This window comes from Podarcis filfolensis, assembly GCF_964270895.1.
Source record: "Podarcis filfolensis genome assembly, chromosome: 11".
Classification (NCBI taxonomy): domain Eukaryota; kingdom Metazoa; phylum Chordata; class Lepidosauria; order Squamata; family Lacertidae; genus Podarcis; species Podarcis filfolensis.
Genome location: NC_139613.1, coordinates 15,747,261 through 15,772,610, shown reverse-complemented (window position 1 = coordinate 15,772,610; position 25,350 = coordinate 15,747,261). Strand labels below are relative to the sequence as shown.

The following is a 25,350-nucleotide window of genomic DNA, read 5'->3' as shown; positions in this document are numbered from 1 at the left end:
CACAAACATATGCACAGATTTATTCCAAACAATACTTGAGGCCTTCTAAGCATACATGCTCTCTTTCACGCAGGAAGAGCAAGGTTATGACTCGAGGTCAGAGTTAGCCATGTGGATGTGGTTGGACTACAACTCCCATCAGCTCTACACAGTGTGGCCAATGGCCAGAGAGGATGGGAGTCCAATAATATCAGGGCCACATTGGCTGCCCCTGCTCTAGGTAGCTGTGAGCCCTACTTTACAGTGGGCAGCCCTCTGCTTGAAAGGCTGCCTGGGCCAAGTCTGGTCTAGAGATAGAGAATCACAAGGGGAAACCATTGTTTTCTGAAAATTTAACTTCTGTACCATGAAAATAAATAAAAACATTATTAAAAATGGGCTACAAAAAAGAAAAAAGAAAAAAAGAATTGAGAAGGCGCCTTGGAGCTATCCATAAAGCCTGGATAGCTCTGTTGGTTAGAGTGTGGAGCTGATAACACTATGGTTGCAGGATCTACCCCCTATGGGACAGCTGAATATCCTCAGGGTCCCTTCCAACTCGATGATTCTATGGGTGGAAGGGCACACAGATCACCTGGTTCCAGTCTTCCCTCGCTATTGTGAGACGTGTGCTATTTCTATTCAAAGTAATTCTGACTTCAGAGTCATGGAATTGTAGAGTTGGAAGGTACCCAAAGGCCATCTAGTCCAACCCTTGCATTGCAGGAATCTCAGCTAAAGCATCCGTGACAAATGGCCGTCCAGCCTCTGCTTAAAAACCTCCAAGGAAGGAGAGTCCAGCTTTGCAGCTTTCCATATAAATTAGTCCATGTGGATGCTAATGTTATGCAAATCTGCATCCTCTTTAGTCTTCGTCTGGTGGTTCCTCTGTTTTGACAGTGCGTGTAAGTGGCAGATGGATTTCAGGGATTGCCTCGATTTGAGGGGGGCTTTGGTAGAGTGCCCTCTTGTGAGCCCTTGCAGGCTTACTCTGTGCTGGTGCCAGCAAACAGCAGTAACCGCAGCGTTGATGCTGGCCAGGACTGCCATTTAAATTTCCCACGGCAATTCCCCCTGATACAGCATCACTCCAGGGCACTTTGGGCAATTAAAATAGCGGCTTGCACTTTGTGATGACTAAGACTCCATCTTCCCATCCTCTAGGGAAGGGGGCATATAGATACAGAGGACATCTCTGACCAGGAGGGGGATTTCCCCTCTCCTTTACAGTGGTACCTCGGGTTAAGTACTTAATTCGTTCTGGAGGTCCGTTCTTAACCTGAAACTGTTCTTAACCTGAAGCACCACTTTAGCTAATGGGGCCTCCTGCTGCTGCTGCGCCGCGAGAGCACGATTTCTGTTCTCATCCTGAAGCAAAGTTCTTAACCCGAGGTACTATTTCTGGGTTAGCGGAGTCTGTAACCTGAAGTGTATGTAACCCGAGGTACCACTGTATTTGCAAAACACCGCATACATAAAAGGTAAAGGGACCCCAGTCCATTAAGTCCAGTCGTGGCTGACTCTGGGGTTGCGGCGCTCATCTCGCTTTATTGGCCGAGGGAGCCGGCGTACAGCTTCCGGGTCATGTGGCCAGCATGACTAAGCTGCTTCTGGAAAACCAGAGCAGCGCATGGAAACGCCGTTTACCTTCCCGCCGGAGTGGTACCTATTTATCTACTTGCACTTTGACGTGCTTTCAAACTGCTAGGTTGGCAGGAGCAGGGACTGAGCAACAGGAGCTCACCCCGTCGCGGGGATTTGAACCGCCGACCTTCTGATCGGCAAGTCCTAGGCTCTGTGGTTTAACCCACATCGCCACCCGTGTCCCTTACCACATATGTAGATGACACCATATTGTTGGCATCTGTCTGTCTCAGGAGAAAATGGAAGTGTGTGTTATAGCGCCTGCTGCGGCTGCAGAGACTGATACAAGAGAGACATGTTTTGTTGCAGCTGAGGCAGATGAAGGCGTCCCGTTGTGCTGTTGCACATGCATCATGGCGTTTCTTCTCTCTGTTCTCCTCCCAGCTGTCATTCCTCCTCTGGTCACTGCTGTGGAAGCACAACCAGACTGTCTGTTTCCAGGCACTCCGGTCATCTGCAAGGGATTCCCACACTGCAGGGTTGGTGTTGCCAGCCTTCATGTCCTGTTTGCAGACATTTTTGTAATGCAGATTTGGTCTACCAATGGGCCTATTGCCTGAAGCCTGTTCCCCACAGAGCACATCTCCCTGATAGATTTGTGTTGCACTTACAATAGATTCTTGGGACGCGGGTGGCGATGTGGGTTAAACCACAGAGCCTTGAGAAATGACCGGCAGAATCCGCGACCAGGGAGAAGAGTCGGCAGAAGAAGATTGGAAGAAATTCAAGGACTATTTACAGAAATACTACAAAATTAATGAACTCTGAAAGATGCTGGATTGAACTTATGTGGTCTCTAGCTGTTATGATAAAAATAACTGGGATTAAAATTGTTTAAGTCATAAAACTTAAAAAAGTTGATTGGAAAATAAGGTATTAGTTAAAAGGAATGTTAAGAGATTAGGATTTGCTGGATTAACAATTTGAACTAGAAAACAAGAAGGGGAGGTATGAGGAAGTCAAAGAAACATGTTATTGAAAAACTGTTATTGAAATTGATTTGTTTTTAATATTTTTCTTTTTTTTCTTCTTTTTGTGTTTGTATAAAATTGGAAAATTCAATAAATATTTATAAAAAAATAAATAAACCACAGAGCCTTGGACTTGCCGATCAGAAGGTCGGCAGTTCGAATCCCCACGACGGGGTGAGCTCCATTTGCTCAGTCCCTGCTCCTGCCAACCTAGCAGTTCGAAAGCATGTCAAAGTGCAAGTAGATAAATAGGCAGGAAGGTAAACGGCATTTCCGTGCGCTGCTCTGGTTCGCCAGAAACGGCTTAGTCATACTGGCCACATGACCCGGAAGCTGTACACCGGCTCCCTCGGCCACTAAAGCGAGATGAACGCCGCAACCCCAGAGTCAGCCACGACTGGACCTAATGGTCAGGGGTCCCTTTACCTTTACTTTACAATAGATTCTAAATCAGGCTTTCTCAACCTCGGCCCTCCAAATGTTTTGAGACTACAATTCCCATCATCCCTGACCACTGGTCCTGCTAGCTATGGATCATGGGAGTTGTAGGCCAAAAAACATCTGGAGGGCCGAGGTTGATGAAGCTTGTTCTAAATGGAACACAATCAGGACACTGTTGAATTTTGCACAGCTGTTGCTATCAAAGCGTTTTGTTTTTATTGTTCCAATGCACATGTGAAACCACAGCTGCCCATTTTGCAGTTTAAATATTGGGGGAAATGCTGGCTTGGATGTTATCCCTGGGAACCTTCAGAGACTACATTGCTATTCTCTATGGTGAGCTCACAAGAGGATTCCATTCTTTGGAGGTGACATTCTCAGCAAATAAGAAAAGATTGTAAGTCTTCGGAGGAAGATAGCTTTGTTAGGATTTGCAGCCAGGCTATGAAACACTTTTTTTGTTGTTGGACCAAACTACAAATGACCTGACCTCATTTCCTTCCTACATACATTCTAAGTACAAAATGCATCTTGGGACTTTTGTTTTTCTGCCAAAATGGCCATATAACTCTCTCTGTGTTGCCGCCAACAGAGGGATGCAATCGGATACCATCGGTAGGATGTGAAAAACTTCGCTTTGTTAAATCCAATATTCTGTCCATTTTATCTCAGCTGGGCAGCTGTACATTGTCTCAAAAGATGGACAGGAATTCTATTTGCCATCAAAGACTTTGTCCCCTCCCGTTTGTGAATTTCCTGTATGTATTCTATATCTCCTGTGGAATTCAGTAGAGAGAAAAGCCACATTCTCCAAACATTTCGATAAGTGTATCCACTTCTCTTGCGATTCCTTGGAGGACTGGACATGGGAGGCATGGCTTAGAAAGCTCGACTTAATAATAGAATTCATTAGCAGTGATTTGCCATGGCTTGAAAATAAATTGTAGCAAGGACTTTTTCCATTGTTTGGGAGAAGAGGCTCAAGTGGTGGCTCAGATAATGATCACTTTTGACCTGCCAGGGCTGTGCTTAATTTAAGGGGGGGGGAGAGAATCTGCCCCCAAACAACTCATGTTCTGCCTTGAGGAAGGATGTGACCTCTTTAAATGAAGCAGATGCCCATGGTCTGTCTTTTGTTCTTAATTTATTCTACATTTACTAGTCATGGAAAGGGAAAAGAAGCTAAGCAGGTCTCTCTGTTTAACTAACTCCACAAATCTTATTCCGGGGGTGCCCTTGCACCCTAGGGATGCCATGTGTCCTCTTTTTCCAGGACATGTCCTCTTGTCCTCTTTTCCCCCATGGGTATATAAAATGAGAGTTAAAAGTAGAAGTCTGCAAATGTGTCCTCTTTTTTGCTCTTCAAAATATGGCAACCCCACCAATGCACTCATGGGTCCCCCACCCCCCGCTGAAATTATCCCTGGAAGATGTATTCTATTGTAGTAAACAGAATAGATTGGTTTCTCTCTCTGTGTGTGTGTGTGTGTCTGTAAGGTGCTCACAACAGTTTGTCCGACTTGCAAAGACGCCAACAGCCCCCCAAATCCTGGCAACACCTGTCTTATTCTATACTCCTCTGGGTTCTGAGATATCACCCAGGGCAATAGCCATGTACTCTGAAGTAGACATTTACAGCCAAAAGGACCACCAATTTAAAAAAAATCATTATTTTAATGGAAATTGAAATGTCGAGGAAGCCAACAGGCTGCTACAAGCCACATTTAGGATTGCCCTGCCGTTGTGTTTGTGTTTTAGAATCGCAGAACAGGGAAATACAAAAGATTTGGTCCCCCAATCTGGCCTTGCTTTGGCTCTGTGAATCTTAGCGGAAGAACAGAGGATAAATGCTGAAATCCTGTAAAACTTGTAAGCAGGGTTGTGCTTTAGTTTTAGTAATTAGTAGTTTTAGGGATGCGGGTGGTGCTGTGGGTAAAACCTCAGCGCCTAGGACTTGCCGATCGCATGGTCGGCGGTTCAAATCCCCGCGGCGGGGTGCGCTTCCGTCGTTCGGTCCCAGCGCCTGCCAACCTAGCAGTTCGAAAGCACCCCCGGGTGCAAGTAGATAAATAGGGACCGCTTACCAGCGGGAAGGTAAACGGCGTTCCGTGTGCTGCGCTGGCTCGCCAGATGCAGCTTGTCACGCTGGCCACGTGACCCGGAAGTGTCTGCGGACAGCGCTGGCTCCCGGCCTATAGAGTGAGATGAGCGCACAACCCTAGAGTCTGTCAAGACTGGCCCGTACGGGCAGGGGTACCTTTACCTTTACCTTTAACACATTGAAAGACTAGATTCTGCCCCCACCTCATGATCCCAGCAGGCTTGGATCTCAAAGTTAACATTTAGAGAATGTTTACCATTCAGATCTTCTTGGCTGGTTTGAAATAATCCTCTTCTCACCCATCTGCCTGCTCTCTGCTTTGCTGTGCCTGTACTCCTCCATTACTTAATAAAGCACATTTCAAACCTAAGGGCCTTTTTATTATTATAATTATTTTTCCTAACTTGATTGTCACATCCAACCCACCTCCCCCAGGGTGTTGGTGTGGGGTGTTGGGGAGTGGTCCTGTGGAAGCGACCGCTTGTGTGGGTAGTTTGGAACATCTGGAAGGAATATCTGCACATATCCAGACGCTTACAGCCTGTGCTTTGAGAAGCTGGCTAATTTTAAACACATACGATACTGTATCGGCGTTTGTGTGTTACTCCAGCCCTTCCTCTCATCTTGAAAGAGCGCAGCTGCTTTGTGGGCATTTGCCAAAGGGTAGCATCGCATGACGTTAGATAGTTGGAGAGAGGGGGGTCTCTCTGTAATAGGATTTATCCTCTCTTGGCGGCTTTGGGTGGTAATGATATGTGTGAACACAACAAGCTTCTTAAGGAAACAAAGTCAAGAAGGGAACATTTCTCCCCTCTTGGGAACAGACTAATGAGGGACGCTGATTTGTAGGTCTTTGATTAGGCTTAGTGAACCAACACTTTTCCAGTCAAAAGGCAATAATAATAAAGAAGGAGGAGCTGTATAAGGGATAGCCTGGCCACTGTGACCCATCCATTGGTAATCTCTAGATAGGATTACTGTAATGTGCTCTGTATGGGGTTTCCTTTGAGGTTGGTGGCAAGATTGCTCTCTGGAGTGTCCTAGGTCACAAACCTATTCCACTGCTCCTAAAGGGGTGGTTTGGCTACCCAAAACCTATCAACCTGCAGTGAGCGGCAACCAAGGGGAGGGCCTTCTCCGTGGTGGCCCTTCTTCCTATAAAATTGCCTCTTCTCAAAACTCCAGCAAGCACCAACGCTGATTTTTTTAAACAACAACAACAACAACAACAACACATACTTGTGTATTCAGGCTCTTTCGGTGCTTAACATCGAGATTTAATTACTGGTGCACCTTGCATTGTCAGTTATTGTGATTTTAATGTTCTATTGTTTATTTCATCGTTTGAATCTGTACACTGCTTTGAGATGGGTTTTAATAGGTGCTATAGGAGGAATTGCATGAAAAAACACCACCATGGAATTCATTGAATAACCACTGAAAAGTGTCTTGGACTGGAAGCAATTTGCTTTCTACTTCACATGCTTAGGGTTGACTAGCGCATTGGAGGGATGGACTGTGAAGGTGTTGTTGGATGCAAGCTAATTTCAGGACTGGAATGCTGATAGGATTCTAGCCTGTGGAGAATTCTGAGATATCTTATCCAACCTTAATTACCACAGCAATCTCTAACTATAAATAATACTATCGAGAAAGGAGTTCCTCTAGAGAGGAGCTGCATACAGCAGCTCACTACATGAACTACATGGAAATTTCTACCATGTTGTTGCAACTCCATATATGTTCACAATGACATGAAATCCCATGTGCTGGATAAGTCACTGTCTGTGAACGACTTGGTTTTCTGCTTGGGTCTCTTTCCTCTCATAAGGTAAAAGTAAAGGACCCCTGGACAGTTAAGTCCAGTCAAAGGCGACTGTGGGGTTGCAGCGCTCATCTCACTTTCAGGCCGAGGGAGCCGGCGTTTGTCCACAGCTTTCCGGGTCATGTGGCCAGCATGATTAAACCGCGTCTGGCGCAACGGAAACCATGATGGAAACCAGAGCGCATGGAAACGCCGTTTACCTCCCCGCTGCTGTGATACCTATTTATCTACTTGCACTGGTGTGCTTTTGAACTGCTAGGTTGGCAGGAGCTGGGACAGAGCAATGGGAGCTCACCCTGTCGAGAGGATTCAAACTGCCAACCTTCTGATCAGCAAGCCCAAGAGGCTCAGTGGTTTAGCCCACAGCGCCACCCGTGTCCCTTTCCTCTCATAAAGGAGCATTCAAACATCTGATTTCTCAACTTTCAATTTGATTTCATCTATTATTCTTAGGATTTTGCCACCTCACTTAATTTATTGCTTACATTCTGGATTTCCTTCCCAAGGGAAGCTCAAACTGGCACACAGAAACAGCTCAATTAATGCAGACTGTGAGAATAAACAATGTTAAATTAAACAAATTAAAGCCACATTCAGGTCAAGTAGTATTTTAAAAATCCCATTGAAAGCCATAAGAATTAGTTCAATGAGAAGGATTCTCCTGTTCACCTTGATGACCCTTCCCCATGCTCCAGCGAGGAGTTCCACCAAAGTTTCATCCAAAGTGCATACAAGGGCACAGAAATTTAGAGCAAATGGTTGCAGTGGTGACCTATGTCGTGAGGTGGAACCGCTGTCTCCTCGCCATTACGCTGCCACCCCATCCAGGTAAGCTGCAGCGACATCAATGGCAGGATGGACTGGACAAAGAGGAGTGGCTGGAGGCACTAGCCAGGGAAGCCCCCAAGGGAAACCGCAGAGGAGGAAGGCTCAGAGCCAGGGGATTGGTGGTGGGACACTGAGAAGAGGTCAGAGGGAGAAGATTGGGAGGAGGTGCCAAAGGGTGAAGAGGCAACAGGGTTTAGTGAGCAGGAGGAACCTGTGACAGGGAGCAGTTCAGACTCTGAGGCTGAAGCAGAGGAGGGGCGGTGATCAAGAGGCTGCTGAAGAATTTGAGGGCTCTCCCTGTTTTGTTCTCCTCCACCCTGGTTTCCAAGAATGCAAGGATAATGAGGGCAGAACCAGAAGTGCACAGATGCAGTTTGAGACTGCTTGGGAAACATCCAGAAAAGGGTGGAATCTTCAGTCCTAGCAACTGCTCCATAGAGGCAAGATCTGCTGGGAAGGGTTGCTGAGTTGTATGCTGTTTGCTTGAACAAAGAGCTAACTTCACTGACAACAGAGCCCTACGTCTTTCACGCTGACCTGCGTCTGACTCCAGGCCTGACGGTATATTCCAGATGTTGTTGGGCTGCAGCTCCCATCATGCTCAGCCAACATGGCCAGTGGAGAGGGATGATGGGAGTTGTAGTCCAACAACATGTGGAGAGCACGACATTGGCTATGCCTCTCTTGGAGCTGAGATATTGCCCTTGCTGCTCCCAAATTCGTGACTGATAAATGCCTTACTGCTGCTTGTGAAGGCCAGGTTTTAAAATGCATAAGAGGAAGAAATTGGGCACAAATGAAAAACTGCATCATCTAGGCAGTCTCTCTCCTGGAAAAGAAGAAGGGGGGAAGAAAACATGGCTGCTTTTGTGAAGCCTTTTGGCCCACTTCAGTTTCAAACAATTTTTCATGGGTAAATATTTAACAGATAAAATTTATAAAACCAGAAAGGCTTAGGGGGGGGGGAAGGAACATATGGAAGTGGTTCTTTATGCTGATGTAAAAAAAATAAGAAAAAGAGAGGGAAAATAAAAAGGCACTTCAGAATTAAGAAATGATCCCAAAAGACTTTACGGCATTTTCAAAGGAGAGAGGGAGAAAATTTTGCACAGAAAGCAAGGGGAAATGGATTTTTGAGTAACAATAGGGACATAAACCAAAATGAAAATTGAGGCTAAATGTCGCCCTTCTCCTCTCCCGCTCCCCATCTCTCTGCTAGTTGCATTTCCCCCAGACCCAGGCACTCAGCAATATTTTTATCCTTCCCTCCTGACACTTTTCAAAGCCTCGTTTGCGCCCTAATTTCTTTGTGAGGTCTGAAGAAGTTGAATTAATTTTTAATGTTAAATGCACAGATTTTTTTTTTCTGGGGGTGGGGTGCAGGGAAGAGATGGAATTGTAAATGTATGAGTAGAATTTTGTGACTTGTTGGGGTGGGGAATGAGGCTCCGGGCAGAGAAGCATTTCCAAAAGACTCTGTGACATTAAGAATTTCCTTCCAGAATTTTAAAGAGTCTGGAGGGATGGTAAATGCAGAGATAATCGGGCAGCTCTTGATTTTTGATTAACTCTGGTGCTAAACCGTTTATAATAAAAGACCATTCCAAAGTATCTTTTTAAAAATTCGCCTTCTCCCTCCCCCTCCCCCCCAAAAAAAACTGTGGCAAGAGCCTACTTAATATAATACATGAAACTGAAGGCTGTTTCCTTATCAAAGCTTTGCAGCCGACTGTGCATTATCAAAGGGCTGCTTCCAGGGCTTAATTTGAACCGGGGCTTACCAGACTCCTGTTTTTGAAATTACCTGGAACATGAGAGAGGCAACAATAAAGAAAATCCTGCCTCTGAGCATGGGCGGAGTGCTTTCCTCCTGCCGGGGACGATTGCTTCTTCCAGGTCATTTCATACCTGAGTTCTTGGTACTACTGTGTGAAATACGTGCATTAATAATCATAATAATAATAATAATACTGTCCATACTGTGTTGACTGCAAAGTCTGCATGTATAAATCATGGTTCTCCCCTCCTTCCAGCTACATATGATTTGGAAGGGGTTGGAAAATTTAGAAATGTGTGATTTGGGAGAAAACGTGTGCAAAAAAAATTGTAAGTACACATTGAAATATGGTTTTTGGTGTGGCTTTTTTTTTTAAAAAAAAGCGCAGATCCAGTTCCCACACCTAGTACAGTGGTACCTCTGGTTATGTACTTAATTCGTTCTGGAGGTCCGTTCTTAACCTGAAACTGTTCTTAACCTGAGGTACCACTTTAGCTAATGGGGCCTCCTGCTGCCGCTGCGCAATTTCTGTTCTCATCCTGAAGCAAAGTTCTTAACCCGAGGTACTATTTCTGGGTTAGCGGAGTCTGTAACCTGAAGCGTCTGTAACCCGAGGTACCACTGTATAGGGTGGCGTTCAACAGAGTTGGCCTGCCTGCATAACAGACTTTGGTTTGCATAAGTGATGTTTACCTTTCCCCTCTTCTCTTCCGCAGCTCTCTGTGTACCCCTAATATGCGGGTGGTGCTGTGGTCTAAACCACTGAACCTTTTGGGCTTGCCAATTGGAAAGTTGGCGGTTCGAATCCCCGCGATAGAGTAAGCTCCCATTGCTTTGGCCCAGATCCTGCCAACCTAGCAATTTGAAAACACACCAGTGCAAGTAGATAAATAGGTACCGCTGCGGCGGGAAGGTAAACAGTGTTTCCATGCACTCTGTTTCCATTATGGTGTTCCGTTGCGCCAGAAGCTTTTTAGTCATTCTGGCCACTTTATCCGGGAAGCTGTCCATGGACAAACGCCGGCTCCCTCGGCCTGCAAGCGAGATGAGCGCTGCACCCCATGGTTTCCTTTGACTGGACTTAACCGTCCAGGGGTCCTTTACCTTTTACCTATTATAGAAAGTAAGAGAACCTTCTGGAACAGACTGGGTGTTTCTGTGGGGTTGCAGAGGAGGAAAGGAAGGAGAGGTCCTCTCATGTCTGCCGGGACAACATTGTAAGCTGTCCGTATTTGTGCTGTGTTTTTCTTGTTTCTTATTAGGATTTCTAATTATGCATCTGCTGAATATAGGCCTCTGGCTGCATGTACGTAATTAAAACCGCATGTTGTTGATAATGTAACACCAAATCCAAGAATAAGAGGCAAGATGAAAACCAAAGATTTAAAGCTGATTCCTACTTCTGCACGCATGAGCATGAACTTTGTTGTTGTTTAGTCGTTTAGTTGTGTCTGACTCTTCGTGACCCCCAGGACCAGAGCACGCCAGGCACTCCTGTATTCCACTGCCTCCCGCAGTTTGGTCAGACTCATGCTGGTAGCTTCGAGAACACTGTCCAACCATCTCGTCCTCTGTCGTCCCCTTCTCCTTGTGCCCTCCATCTTTCCCAGCATCAGGGTCTTTTCCAGGGAGTCTTCTCTTCTCATGAGGTGGCCAAAGTGTTGGAGCCTCAGCTTCAGGATCTGTCCTTCCAGTGAGCACTCAGGGCTGATTTCCTTCAGAATGGATAGGTTTGGTCTTCTTGCAGTCCATGGGACTCTCAAGAGTCTCCTTCAGTACCATAATTCAAAAGCATCAATTCTTTGGCGATCAGCCTTCTTTATGGTCCAGCTCTCACTTAGCCATACAGAATTCCTTCACTGGTTTCGCCCAAATCTTATTTGTTGAGGGCAAGCAATGGCTTTTGCCGAATCTTATTTGTTGAGGGCAAGCAATGGCTTTTGCCCTGCTTATGAGCTTCCTAGAAGCATCTGGCTTGCAACTCTTGGGAACAGGATACTGGACTAAATGGATCTGTGATCATCTGCTAAGCTTTTCCTATGTCGGCTCTAAAAAGATTGACTTGGAGAGTAACATTTAAGGCTTGACATCATTCACTAAGGTGTTTTGGCCTGTTATATTCTCATAAACCTGGAGAGGGGGTGGTAAACTATTTTTAAAAAATGACTGGGTTTCAAAGCACCCTTGGAACTTATAAATATGGTGAGCACCTCTTTCCAAGGCAGGAAAATGATAAACGCAGTATATGGTCTGTTTGGCTTCACTGTATGCCTTCCTGAACTAGAAAATAGTAGCTGTGCTCCTTCTAAGGGTTCAAAATTGTGTTGGTGTTTGAGTGTGCATTGTGTACTTTAGTTTAATGTCACACAGACCAGAGCCCTGCTCATGTGTTTAGGCCTGAACAAGAAATGCAAACGCTATTGCAGATACTAATATTGCATAACCTGAAGCGACTGGATGCACAAAAACAGACTCCTTTTGGAAATAAAACATCGTCAAAGCTCATCAGTTTAATTAAAGCTTCACTTCCAGAACTTTCTTCAAAACAGAACAAAAAACAGCAAATGGTATATCCAAAATATCCATAAGATCATGTGCAATTCCAGCACAGGCTCAGTTTCTTATAAAATATGAAATATTCCAAACAGATCTCAAATCTGAGCTGTGTCTCTCCTTACAGTCTCCATTTTGCCTGGAGCTATATTCACTCACTAGAGAGGGTCATTTACACGTCCTTACTTCCACAGACCCCAAGAACAAAGACTCAGCCACCACCCTTCCAAGATTATGAATTTGCAATTGTGAACTAAGGTTAAACACTCAAGTTCTAGCTAGCAGAGAACAACAGTTAATTATCAACCCATCAATGAGTTCAGAGACCACTTAGTATACTTAAGTGGAATTTCCCCACATTAAAACCTTCAGTAATACACATTTAGGCATTCCCCATTTCAGTGTCAATTAAATAATTATACTTGACAAGCCCTTTTGCACCATCCCTGCTTGCTACACTCCATGCCTCCCTTTCTGAGTGGGAAGATCTGAAGGGTGGATGCATTTGGCTGAATGTGCTTGGAAGATTCACCGTCAGGAACTCTGGTCATGCATGGACCATGGAGAGACTTCTAAGCTCACTTGGCTGAACATACATAGAAGTTTCTCCTCTTTTCAGACCTACATGCTCAATGCAGGACGTGTGGGGCTGGGGCATTGTTCATGGCCCCACAACCCCTGCATGCATTGACATTCCTTGTTCAGGGCAGTAACACCTCAACAGGGCTACAGAAAATGCAGACAGTTTGGCCATTGATAAGAGAGCCAGTGTGGTGCAGTGGTTAGAGTGCTGCGCTTGGACCCGGTAGACCACGGTTCAAATTCCCACTCAAACAGGAAGCTCACTGGGTGATCTTGGGGCAGTCACCGTCTCTCAGCCTAACCTACCTCACAGAGTTGTTGTGTGGATAAAAAGGGGCAGGACAAAGAAGTATGTGTGCCACCTTGGAGGAAGGATGGGTTATTAATGTGATAAATAAATAAAATGAAATGTATTTAGAGTGAAAACCTTGATGTGGCTGCTCAGAGGTAAGATCAACTGATTTCAATGTGGCTTACTCCCATGTCAGTGTACGTAGGTTTACAACCTTAGTTGATTATTCGTCCCTTGATTAAATTACATTTGAATAGATTTACTTTTCACCAGCATCTCAGTATGGATTCATTTTTGAGATTTTGGAGAGAAAAGCTTAATAAATATGGACACAATCTACTGTTGAAAGAAAAGGCAATCTTTTGTTATTTCAAGTATTCAACAAAACTGCGTAAAAAATGTGCCCTGCTAACCCTCTGCCCTAACCTATTAAAGTTCCCCTTCATTGATTGATCAACTAAAGCTTCCTTTGGCTTTAATCTACTCATTTAAATAGATCAGCGCAAGCCTATTTAAGTGCCTCTTTGTGAAAGCCGCTTGAGGAATTCTTGCTCCACACAGAAATGGGTGGAAAGTGTTCCAGGAGGATAAGTGAATTTGCATTCCACCCAACAAAGCGCACACCCTAAGTTCATTAAAGGTGACGCATGGATTTGAAAACCAGGAGAGTAAACAGCACTGAAATCCGGGTGTGAAGGCAGTAATAGCCTCACCCCTTCGCTCCTGGAATGGGAAGCCTACTCTTTGTAGGTTCTTTAAGGTTAGCCTTTAAGAGAAACCACACAGCCTCACAACATCAAATAGAGGCATTTGGGACGTGTGCCTTACACATTGCTAGGAAAAGCTCGTGTGCAAATGAGCAGAGTAATGCCACACATTATGGAGGAGACTCTTGAGAGTCCCATGGACTGCAAGAAGATCAAACCTATCCATTCTGAAGGAAATCAGCCCTAAGAGCTCACTGGAAGGACAGATCCTGAAGCTGAGGCTCCAATACTTTGGCCACCTCATGAGAAGAGAAGACTCCCTGGAAAAGACCCTGATGTTGGGAAAGATGGAGGGCACAAGGAGAAGGGGACGGTAGAGGACGAGATGGTTGGACAGTGTTCGCGAAGCTACCAGCATGAGTTTGACCAAGCTGCGGGAGGCAGTGGAAGACAGGAGTGCCTGGCGTGCTCTGGTCCATGGGGTCACGGAGAGTCAGACATGACTAAATGACTAAACAACAACTATGCCGCACACACAACAGCTTGCTTGTCCAAACTCTGTGGGCAGTTCATCAAACCAATTCAGGTTCAGTTGTACCTTGGGTTACATACGCTTCAGATTACAGACTCTGCTAACCCAGAAATAGTACCTCGAGTTAAGAACTTTGCTTCAGGATGAGAACAGAAATCGTGCTCTGGCGGCGCAGCGGCAGCAGGAGGCCCCATTACTGTAGCTAAAGTGGTGCTTCAGGTTAAGAACAGTTTCAGGTTAAGAACGGACCTCCGGAACGAATTAAGTACTTAACCTGAGGTACCACTGTATTTGCAAAGTTAAGAAAATGGTTTGGAGCCACAGAATTCTTTCAGGATGAAGACATATGCAGCAATTTAAAGTGTGATGGAAGTGGTGTCATGTGCTGCCTTGAAAGCAACACATGAATGCGTGTTCAGATGTCTTCCCTTAGCACCTAAAACCTTGCATCTGCCACAGAAGCTTTTCATTCTCCATGAGCTTTTGATTAGAGGCAGGATCTGTGAACGTAGGTACATAGGGAAGCGGCCTTTGCACAGAGTTCCGACCATTGCAGCATCTAATTTAGTGTTCTGATGGTGCCTCTCTCACATTTCAGACCGGAAGCATTCCCAGCCCCACCTGGGGGTCCTGCAAATTGAACCTGGGACCTTCTGCATGCAAAGCAGACGATCTACCACTGAGCTACAGCTCTTTCCCTATTTATTTTGTGCTTTCCCATCTAAAAGAATGGGGCAGCTTATGCTTCTGTGTGCATTAGACATGCTGTAGTCTTCAGCCTTTCCAGACCCACGATTCAACTTCAACCCAGACATGTGTATGGGGATTCATTTCTCTTTTCTTTTATAGGAACGCAGGTGGTGCTGTGGGTTAAACCACAGAGCCTAGGACTTGCCGATCAGAAGGTTGGCGGTTCGAATCCCCATGACGGGGTGAGCTCCCATTGCTCGGTCCCTGCTCCTGCCAACCTAGCAGTTCAAAAGCACGTCAAAGTGCAAGTAGATAAATAGGTACCGCTCCGTCGGGAAGGTAAACGGCGTTTCCGTGCGCTGCTCTGGTTCTCCAGAAGCGGTTTATTCATGCTGGCCACATGACCCGGAAGCTGTACGCCGGCTCCCTCGGCCACTAAAGCGAGATGAGCGTCGCAACCCCAGAGTCGGTCACGACTGGACCTAATGTTCAGGGGTCCCTTTACCTTTACTTTAGAGCTGCTGTTGGTCTTTACCCAAGACCAGGCTAGTAGTGCTCCAACCATGCACAGATGGGAGTTGTAGCCCAAAACATGGAAGGTACCAGGTTGCCAAAGGCTGCTATATGCCATGAATGCAGCACTGTTTGCTATGTTCAGTGGACCACAGTATTAGGCCGAAATGAATGTGCAGCATGATGAATATTTTTTATTAACTTGTGCTGACATGGGCGCGGGGGGGGGGGGGGACGACAACGCACTGGAAATTGTCAATAAAGATAATATCTTTAAGTCCAACCATTCCTCTGAAAGTCTTGTTTGGCATTGATGCTGATGAACCCTTACAGCCAATCGCTAGAAAACTGTTTCCAGCCTTGTGATGATCGGATCAAATTGAGGGCAATTACATTAATAGATTTTGGAAGTGTTTATGTTGGAAGTCCATCTCGTTGCAGCTGGTAATAATTTTTACTAGTCTTTTGTCTTCCCACAGTTTAAGAGAGCTGTTGATTGAGTTCAGCGTCTGGGGTGCCAGGCTCTGTGCAGCTAGTTCAGCACATTCGGAGATCAAATACCACCCCCCTCAGGCCCACAGGGCAAATCTTGAGGGGACTTGTGAGAGCACCTTATGATACGGCATGATGCTTCAAAATCCATGGAAATGGTTCTAGTCAGCATTAGGGCTAGGCGATATCTGGTTTTCATCATTGTGATATATCACCAGCTAAACATCATGATATACCGAAATAATAATAATAATAATAATAATAATAATAATAATAATAATAATTTATTATTTATACCCTGCCCATCTGGCTGGGCTTCCCCAGCCACTCTGGGCGGCTTAAAAAAAAAACAAATTAAAATACTGTAATACATCAAACATTAAAAGCTTCCCTAAGTTTGAAATAAGGATGGAACTATGTAGAAGCATTGTCTGTCTTCATGGTTTTTCCTGCATTGTGATTTTTGCCGGTCCTGCTCTTGTGATTTGCCGCTGAGCCGGCAGGGTTAACAGGGGTCGCAGGAATCGAGAGGAGGGTTGGCTTCACGGTTTCCCCCACATTGTGATTTTTGCATACATCATGATTTGCAATAAAGGTAAAGGACCCCTGGACAGTTAAGTCCAGCCAAAGGAGACTATGGGGTTGTGGCGCCCATCTTGCTTTCAGGCCGAGGGAGCTGGTGTTTGTCCACAGACAGCTTTCTGGGTCATGTGGCCAACATGACTAAACTGCTTCTGGTGCAATAGGACACCGTGACAGAAACCAGAGTGCACGGAAACGCTGTTTACGTTCCCCCCGCAGCTGTACCTATTTCTCTACTTGCACTGGTGTTCTTTTGTACTGCTAGGTTGGCAGGAGCTGGGACAGAACAACGGGAGCTCACCCTGTTGTGCAGATTCGAACTGCCGACCTTCTGATCAGCAAGCCCAAGAGGCGAAGTTGTTTAGACCACAGCACCACCCGCACCCCTGCTTTGCAATATATTGTCCGGGTCTCAGCTACATTAGTCAAAAAACAACGCTTTGAATGCATTATAAACATGGAACACCAGATGATGTTCCGGAGCAAAAAATAAAATAAAAATCTGTGCTATTTTTACATAGTTTTTTTCCTTTTGTTTTGACGATTTAATTTCTGACTTATTTATAGTGGGGTTTTTCCTGTGTGTAGATCCCCCCAAGTAAAAAAAAGAAAAGAAATGAAACCAATATAACGATATGGACTTGAAATTGGTTTGGGACGATCTGTCAATATACCGTCCAGTCCTACTGAGCTCAGCCCTACTGAGACCAATGACCTGACTCTGCAAACGGCAGCATCCAGTCTTCCTAGGAAAGTGTCACTGAACTGTTGCTAACGTGTCTTGCTTGCCTGGACTGAGGTTTAGGTGTGTATGTAGAAACCTCTGATATTTTTATATCTGGAATATTAAAGGGACCCCTGACCATTAGGTCCAGTCGTGACCGACTCTGGGGTTGCGGCGCTCATCTCGCTTTATTGGCCGAGGGAGCCAGCGTACAGCTTCCGGGTCATGTGGCCAGCATGACTAAGCCGCTTCTGGTGAACCAGAGCAGCTCACGGAAACACCGTTTACCTTCCCGCCGGCACAGTACCTATTTATCTACTTGCACTTTGATGTGCTTTCGAAGTGCTAGGTTGGCAGGAGCAGGGACCGAGCAACGGGAGCTCACCCCGTCGCGGGGATTCGAACCACCAACCTTTTGATTGGCAAGTCCTAGGCTCTGTGGTTTAACCCACAGCGCCACCCGCGTCCCTATCTGGAATATTAGCCAGCTTTAAAGAAGTAAGAGTCACGTCTGTTACCCAACTGATGCCAGCCCCCTGCAGCCATGCCCACCACCTGTGTGAGGCCCCAGAGGATCTCATGTGAAGGAGTGCAGTCCTCAGACTGAAATCTCTCCCCCCCCCCCACCCACCCATAGAGGGGAAATTGCAAGGGAGTACAGCTCTGGGGCTTTTTTCAGAGTGGGAACAATGACATCATCTCCCAGAGCCTAGTGTACTGGCAAGTGAATGAGACGATGAAGAGGCTTTAAACTTTCACTATTGTTTGTGACAGAGGAGCATAGAGGCGAGAATGAGAAAAAATAATAAGGCAAAGCCTGCATACTTTGCTTTCTGTTCTTGGACCAGGGTTCCTATAAATAGTAACGCTTATCCTTTGCAAGGTGGTTTGCACTTCTAATTAAAAGCTAAAGGCTTCATTTCAGCTGGCTGAAGATCTTTTGTTCAAACTCAGTGTGTTTTACAGACAGAAGCTATGTAGTTAGGAGTAAACAGCCGAGAGTTCAATGGCGCTTATGCCCAGGAAACTATGCTACGGATTGCAGTCATGCTGATCCTAATGGACTGGGTATTATGCTAGGCACTGCTGTTTTCCAGAGTATTTGTGTGTATAAGAGAGAGAATGGATGTATTATTTGACTCTCATTGGGAGAGTGACACTGGGAGCTATGAGAACAAACTTGTGCACTTCAAAATCTACTACACCTCTTCTAGGGTTCTTAGATTGATTTTGTGTGTGTGTGTGTTTTGGAAGTAGTACAGTGGAACCTCTGTTGTCAAACGTATTCTGTTCCGGAAGACCATTCAACTTCCAAAACGTTCGACAACTGAGGCACAATTGCCAGTCGGCAAAATCAATCGAAAAAATGGAGAAATGTGCCTCAGAAGCTGTTCGAAAATGGAAGCATTCACTTCCGGGTTGCCGGTGTTAGAAACTGAAACATTTGAATTCCAAAGTTTTCAACAACTGAGGTTCCACTGTATAAAAAAGAAATAACCCCCTTGCATTTCATAGGATCATAGAATTGTCGGAAGGGACCCCAAGAGTATCCGTTTATAATCAGTATCCTAGATATGAATAGGAAGGAAAGTCGGTTTTGGAAAAGCAAGTAACAGTGATGGTGATCGAGGCATGCAATTACCTGATGTGGAATTCCAGTTTATTGCATTTATAGATACTTTATGTATAAAAAATAATAATAAAATGTAATGAATACTTTGTTGGCATACCTCTGTCTTGGGAGACAATGGAGGAGTGTGCCTTTTGGGAGCGAAGTTGAACCTCTGGAAGGTTGCAGCGCCTGTGGCTGTAGCGACTGATACAGGAAAGACATGCTTTGTTGCAGCTGGGGCAGATGAAGGCATCTGGTTGTGCTGCTGCAGATGCTCCCCAGTGGTCATTTTTCTTCTGATCTCTGCTATGGATGCACAACCTGACTGTCTTCAGGCATTTTGGATGTCTGCAAGGACTGGGTTGATGTTGATGGAATTTATAATAAGCTAGATTTAATTGAGAGGGATGCGGCGGTTCAAATCCCCGGAACGGGGTGAGTTCCCGTCTTTCGGTCCCTGCTCCTGCCAACCTAGCAGTTCGAAAGCACCTCAAAGTGCAAGTAGATAAATAGGTACCGCTCCGGTGGGAAGGTAAACGACGTCTCCGTGCGCTGCTCTGGTTCACCAGAAGTGGCTTAGTCATGTACACCAGCTCCCTCGGCCAATAAAGCAAGATGAGCGCTGCAACCCCAGAGTCGGTCATGACTGGACCTAATGGTCAGGGGTCCCTTTACCTTTACCTTTAGATTTAATTGAGACTCTAATTAGTAGATTTATATCCCAATTTTAAAGCAAATACCTTCACAAAGTGGCAGGCTATACTACACAACTAAACAGCAATTGAGCAGCATAGAAAGCACAAGTGGGAAACACCCCAAATCCTTAAAATTGCCAGCATGGTCAATTGCCCCAGCATTGCCACAAAATACAGTGCAAACAAAATTAAAACAAAACAATGCCACCATTCCATTTCCACATCCTGATTTAAAACCAGTGTATTCTATGCCTCCACAGGTGTTTTCTTGATTCCCTCACCGAAAAGTGTCCATGATCCTATGTAAAGTTCTGTATTCAGATTTTTGTCATATGTAAAATTCAGACTGAAAAAAATCACCAGAAACTTAAGCCCTCGATGTATGTTTTGAAATTAGAATTCATGAGCCCTTGGAAGAAATCCGTAAGGGTTGGGGTTTTTTTTTGTTTTTGTTTCCTAAGCAACTTTATTATTGTGAACTTTTCCCACAGGAAGGGCTTGGGAAAAGAATTGAGCACATTTGCAGATGTGCCAGAACTTTTTTGATCCCTAATATTTCCAGATTCTTCATGTTTAAGTTCTAAGAGTGGTCACATGCAAATGTTATTCTTCCTTTGACGAAATTAGCAAATCTGTGATGATGGAGTAAATGCAAATATTGTAATGTGGTTGCAAAGAGGTCTTCACAAAGAGGTCTTCAGCTGTTCAGTGTTCTGAAGAACCACATCTACATCTAACCATAGGTGGGACATCTGATTTGGCTTGGGAACCAGGTATGCACGAGGTCACAAGCCTTAACCTTTTACTTTCTACTGTGGTCCCAATCTAGTGAATGCCTGGGGGTGACATGTGCCTGGGGGAGCTGCCATCTGCTTCAGTGGGTGGTTTCCCCCGATGTAAATAGCATGGAAGACTGACTCCACGTTGGGACTGCAGCAGAAGGCAAAAAATCAAATCCTCTTCATTTCCCATGGCAGGGTCCCCGTCCAGATTAACTGTCCCTGCACCACCAATTGAGTTTAAGAAGCCTTTTCATGTAATGTCTATAGTGCGTGAATGGTGTCTCATCTGGTTTGGCCTTCTAGAAGCTCTAGCATTAGCTAAACCACAGCCTGCCCTTTTGAAGAACACATTAAAAAAATAATGTCAAAATGGGCTGAGCTTTTGATGTGTCTAATACACAGTCTTTCAAAAATAGTATCTGAGAATGTATGCAAATAAATCAGAACTTGAAGAGTCAGCAATGGGCATTGTAATTACATTCTTTTTTTATATAAAAAATCTCTTTCTATAAGCCAGGAAATTGGTACTGAGGATTCTTTCGATACTCCGCTGGGAGGGACGTAAAAGGAAGGAAAAGCTCAATTTGTTAGAGGGGATGAAACAAAACTTTGCGTGTAATCAGGATATCCCAAAATGCTCTGGGACTCGTTTAATAAAGTAATCATAGAATCATAGAATCATAGAGTTGGAAGAGACCACAAGGGCCATCGAGTCCAACCCCCTGCCAAGCAGGAAACACCATCAGAGCACTCCTGACATATGGTTGTCAAGCCTCTGCTTAAAGACCTCCAAAGAAGGAGACTCCACCACACTCCTTGGCAGCAAATTCCACTGTCGAACAGCTCTTACTGTCAGGAAGTTCTTCCTAATGTTTAGGTGGAATCTTCTTTCTTGTAGTTTGGATCCATTGCTCCGTGTCCGCTTCTCTGGAGCAGCAGAAAACAACCTTTCTCCCTCCTCTATGTGACATCCTTTTATATATTTGAACATGGCTATCATATCACCCCTTAACCTCCTCTTCTCCAGGCTAAACATGCCCAGCTCCCTTAGCCGTTCCTTGAGAAATATTAGCGTTGCATTGTTCTTCTTCATGTATGCCCGCCTTTTAGTTGTTATTCTTCTCCTTTCAGCGCTAGACTTGGTGCCAATTCAAAGACCCCTCTGTATCTCTGTTTGCAAGGTCAAAGGTAGCTTTCTTGAAACTGTTAGGGCACTTTCCTCATTCAGCTATTTGAGGATAATATGAAGTGAAAAGAAAGACAGAAAATGCAGATTTGCAGGGAAATTGTAATTATTATTATTATTATTTTGCCAAAATTATTCAAAGAAAGAGAAAACAATAACGGGTTATTCAAAGTCTCGATAGTGCAAAGACTTTCACTTTCTCAGTCGACTGTTCCCTTCCTGTACCCCGCCCCCTTGCACATCCCAAATCAACTACAGTGGTACCTCGGGGTAAGAACTTAATTCGTTCCAGAGGTCTGTTCTTAACCTGAAACTGTTCTTAACCTGAGGTACCACTTTAGCTAATGGGGCCTCCCGCCGCCGCCGCACGATTTCTGTTCTCATCCTGAAGCAAAGTTCTTAACCCGAAGTACTTAACCCGAGGTACTATTTCTGGGTTAGCGGAGTCTGTAACCTGAAGCGTCTGTAACCTGAAGTGTCTGTAACCCGAGGTACCACTGGTGCTTTCACCAAACCTCTGGAGCAGATTGGGGCAAGGGCAAATGGGAAGAGCATAGAGAATGGAAGTTCTGTTGTGCTGTCAGGACATTTTTGTTGCATACAACTGAATGTGGGCTGCCAGGTTGGAATTCTCCCTACCAATTGGCTGCAAGAGCTGTGACTTTGATGTATGAAATAATAATAATAATAATAATAATAATAATAATAATAATAATAATAATAATAATTTATTATTTATACCCCGCCCATCTGGCTGGGTTTCCCCAGCCACTCTGGGTGGCTTCCAACAGAACACTAAAATGTTGTTGTTATTTAGTCGTTTAGTCGTGTCCGACTCTTCGTGACCCCATGGACCAGAGCACGCCAGGCACTCCTGTCTTCCACTGCCTCCCACAGTTTGGTCAATCTCATGCTGGTAGCTTCGAGAACACTGTCCAACCATCTCGCCCTCTGTCGTTCCCTTCTCCTTGTGCCCTCCATCTTTCCCAGCATCAGGGTCTTTTCCAGGGAGTCTTCTCTTCTCATGAGGTGGCCAAAGTATTGGAGCCTCAGCTTCACGATCTGTCCTTCCAGTGAGAACTCAGGGCTGATTTCCTTCAGAATGGATAGGTTTGATCTTCTTGCAGTCCATGGGACTCTCAAGAGTCTCCTCCAGCACCATAATTCAAAAGCTTCAATTCTTCGGCGATCAGCCTTCTTGATGGTCCAGCTCTCACTTCCATACATCACTACTGGGAAAGAACACTAAAAAACAAACAAAAACAAAACACTAAAATACAATAACCTATAAAACATTAAAAGCTTCCCTAAACAGGGCTGCCTTCAGATGTCTTCTAAAAGTCTGGTAGTTGTTTTTCTCTTTGACATCTGGTGGGAGGGCGTTCCACAGGGCGGGTGGCACTACCGAGAAGGCCCTCTGCCTGGTTCCCTGTAACCTCACTTCTCGCAGTGAGGGAACCGCCAACGGTGGGGGTGGAGACGCTTCTTCAGGTATACTGGACCGAGGCCATAAAATACATGAAATATGTGAAATAAGCATGTATACAACCTTCAATTGGTTCTGGTGCTTAGGTGGTTTAGGGATTTTGTGTGTGTGTGTGTGTGTGTGTGTAGTATTCCACCTGCTCAGAAGTCAAAAAAACAGCAGTTGTAGGTATCAGCTAAATTTGGACAAGTGTGGAGAGCAGGGAAGAGCACCAGCAGCGCTAGCCCGAGACATTTTGCCATAGATTATAAAATATTCCCTTCCACCCCTAATTCCACATGCTCCATTGCATCTTGTGGGGAAGGCTAACTTGGGAGATACAGAACAGGTGGTATTGACAGCTGTCTTCCCACACCTTGCTGCTATTCCCCATCACGCATCACCTGATTCTTGAGGCAACTGCCTCACTCCGTCTCCAAGACTGGCCCTAAGTTAAGCACAGTCGCAAGAGCAGTGAGTTCTGAGGTTAAGCTTGTGAATGTTGTGTGTGTGTGTGGGAGAGATTGGAGGGTGGCAAATTATATGTGAACCGGAGGCATGACCGGAGAATGGACAAAGTAGCTATGACAAAGAAAAATGTGCCTACAATTTATATTTGCTTCACAGGATAATGTTCTTGGCATCTGCCTGTCTCGAGAGATGATGGAAGAGTGCACCTTTGGGGGTGAAATCAAACCATTGGAGAGTTACAGCGCCTGCTGTGGCTGTAGAGACAGATACAGGAGAGAGATGTTTTGTTGCAGCTGGGGCAGATGAGGGCATCTGGTTTTGCTGTTACAGATACACGTTTCTTCTCTCTGCGCTCCTCCCAGCGGTCATTCCTCCTCTGGTCACTGCTGTGGATACATGACCTGACTGTCTGTCTCCAGGCACAAATGTCCACCCATGGATTCCTTAAAGGCGGATTCCACCAGTAATTCCAGGGGTGATAACAAAGAAGACGAACTTGTGGCTGTGTTCATTGCAACCCAGAGCAAAAATAAGGAAGGCAAATTTGGAGGGTCATACTTTGGCAGAATGTGTAGCTTAAATAGACATGTTATGATTAGCAAGATTAAGAAGGCCTGCATGCGTATGCACATTCAGTTTGTGTCTCATTGTTCATTGTGTTCCATGTCATGGCCATGCTAGAGCATGTCAGAATCTTGGAAACTGTTTTTGACGTAAATGGGCAGATACTAGATTCAGACACATAACCTCCAAGTGTGCAGGAAGACATACGCATTTATAAACATTTCCTTGTATTCCTGCTCGTGTTCCTCTTCTGTAGTCTTTCCAGAACATGACTGATAACCCAAGAGTGTATTTAAAAAACACACAAATGAATAGAAAAACAGATTATAGAATTAACGAGAAAAGAGAATAACGTTAAGGAAAGCTTTCTCATTAATGAGCATTGCAGACAGCTCTCAAATCCTTTATTTGAGAGTGAGAATTATGGTTTTAACTGTGTTGTTTCCCCCTTTCTAGGTCAAGCAGGTGTTGATGAATGTGGAGGAGCAATTATGGTCGCTGCTGGTGGAGCAGCGAGCGTCCAAGTGATTTCTGTGCGGACAGCTGTGGAAAGCGCCAAACCTCTGCTTCCTTCCTCTTCTTGCTGAATTCTCCAGAGCCATTGTGTTCATTCTTTTTAATTAAAAAGCCTGCTCTGTTATCTTTGGCTAAACCGGCAGAAAAGAGAGAACTTTTTCATTACTATTATTTTACTTTGGGCTCCTTCTCTTACTTTCGGTTTCCCTCAGTATGGCGGCTGATGAAGCGCAGAGCTACCTTGATCCCGAAAGGTGCGTTGATCAAATCTCGACCACCCAGTCCAGGAACAAGTTCATCACATAATGGGACGCTGGCGTGGCCACAATGCCCATCACTCCAGAGAACGCCGTGCTGTTTCTTCCCATCCTTTACCGGTGGCTCCAAAACCATCTGAAGGAGGAAGTGGAGGAGCCAGAACACAGACTTTGCCACTCTGCCATTAAGAAGCTGAGGGAATACATCCAGCTCAACTTCCCAATAGAGGAGGCCAAACTGCAACATGGTACTTGCTTTGTGGATATGGAGATCTGCACACTGTACCTGACCAAGGATCCAGGAAAGACAGAGGCGCTCGGCCTAAGTTTTGGGAACATCCCTGCTCTGGGGGACTATGGTGAAAAGAGGAGAGTGGGGAGGAAGAGGAAGGGCCATAAGGGTCCTGTGCTGGATGTCGGAAGCATCTGGGTCACCGACTTGAAGAAAAACAGCCCCGCAGGGAAATGTGGAAAGGTTCGCTTGCGAGATGAGATCCTTTCGCTGAATGGACAATTGATGGTCGGAGTTGATATCAGCGGCGCAAGGTAGGAGGTTTAAATAAACTCGG

The 25,350-nt window shown here is 45.2% G+C and overlaps 1 protein-coding gene across 4 annotated transcripts in view; it reads left to right on the top strand.

Annotated features, from left to right (window-relative positions):
* Positions 1–25,350, top strand: part of PDZD2 (PDZ domain containing 2) — a 240,176-nt gene that overhangs the window by 40,567 nt on the left and 174,259 nt on the right. For 3 of the 4 annotated variants that reach the window (XM_083575460.1, XM_083575458.1, XM_083575457.1), the window contains exon 2: positions 24,465–25,327. In XM_083575460.1, the coding sequence (XP_083431586.1) occupies positions 24,852–25,327 (476 nt within the window). In that variant the 5' untranslated portion in view covers positions 24,465–24,851. The remainder of the gene's footprint in view (positions 1–24,464; positions 25,328–25,350) is intronic. The other variant, XM_083575459.1, reaches the window with a different exon arrangement.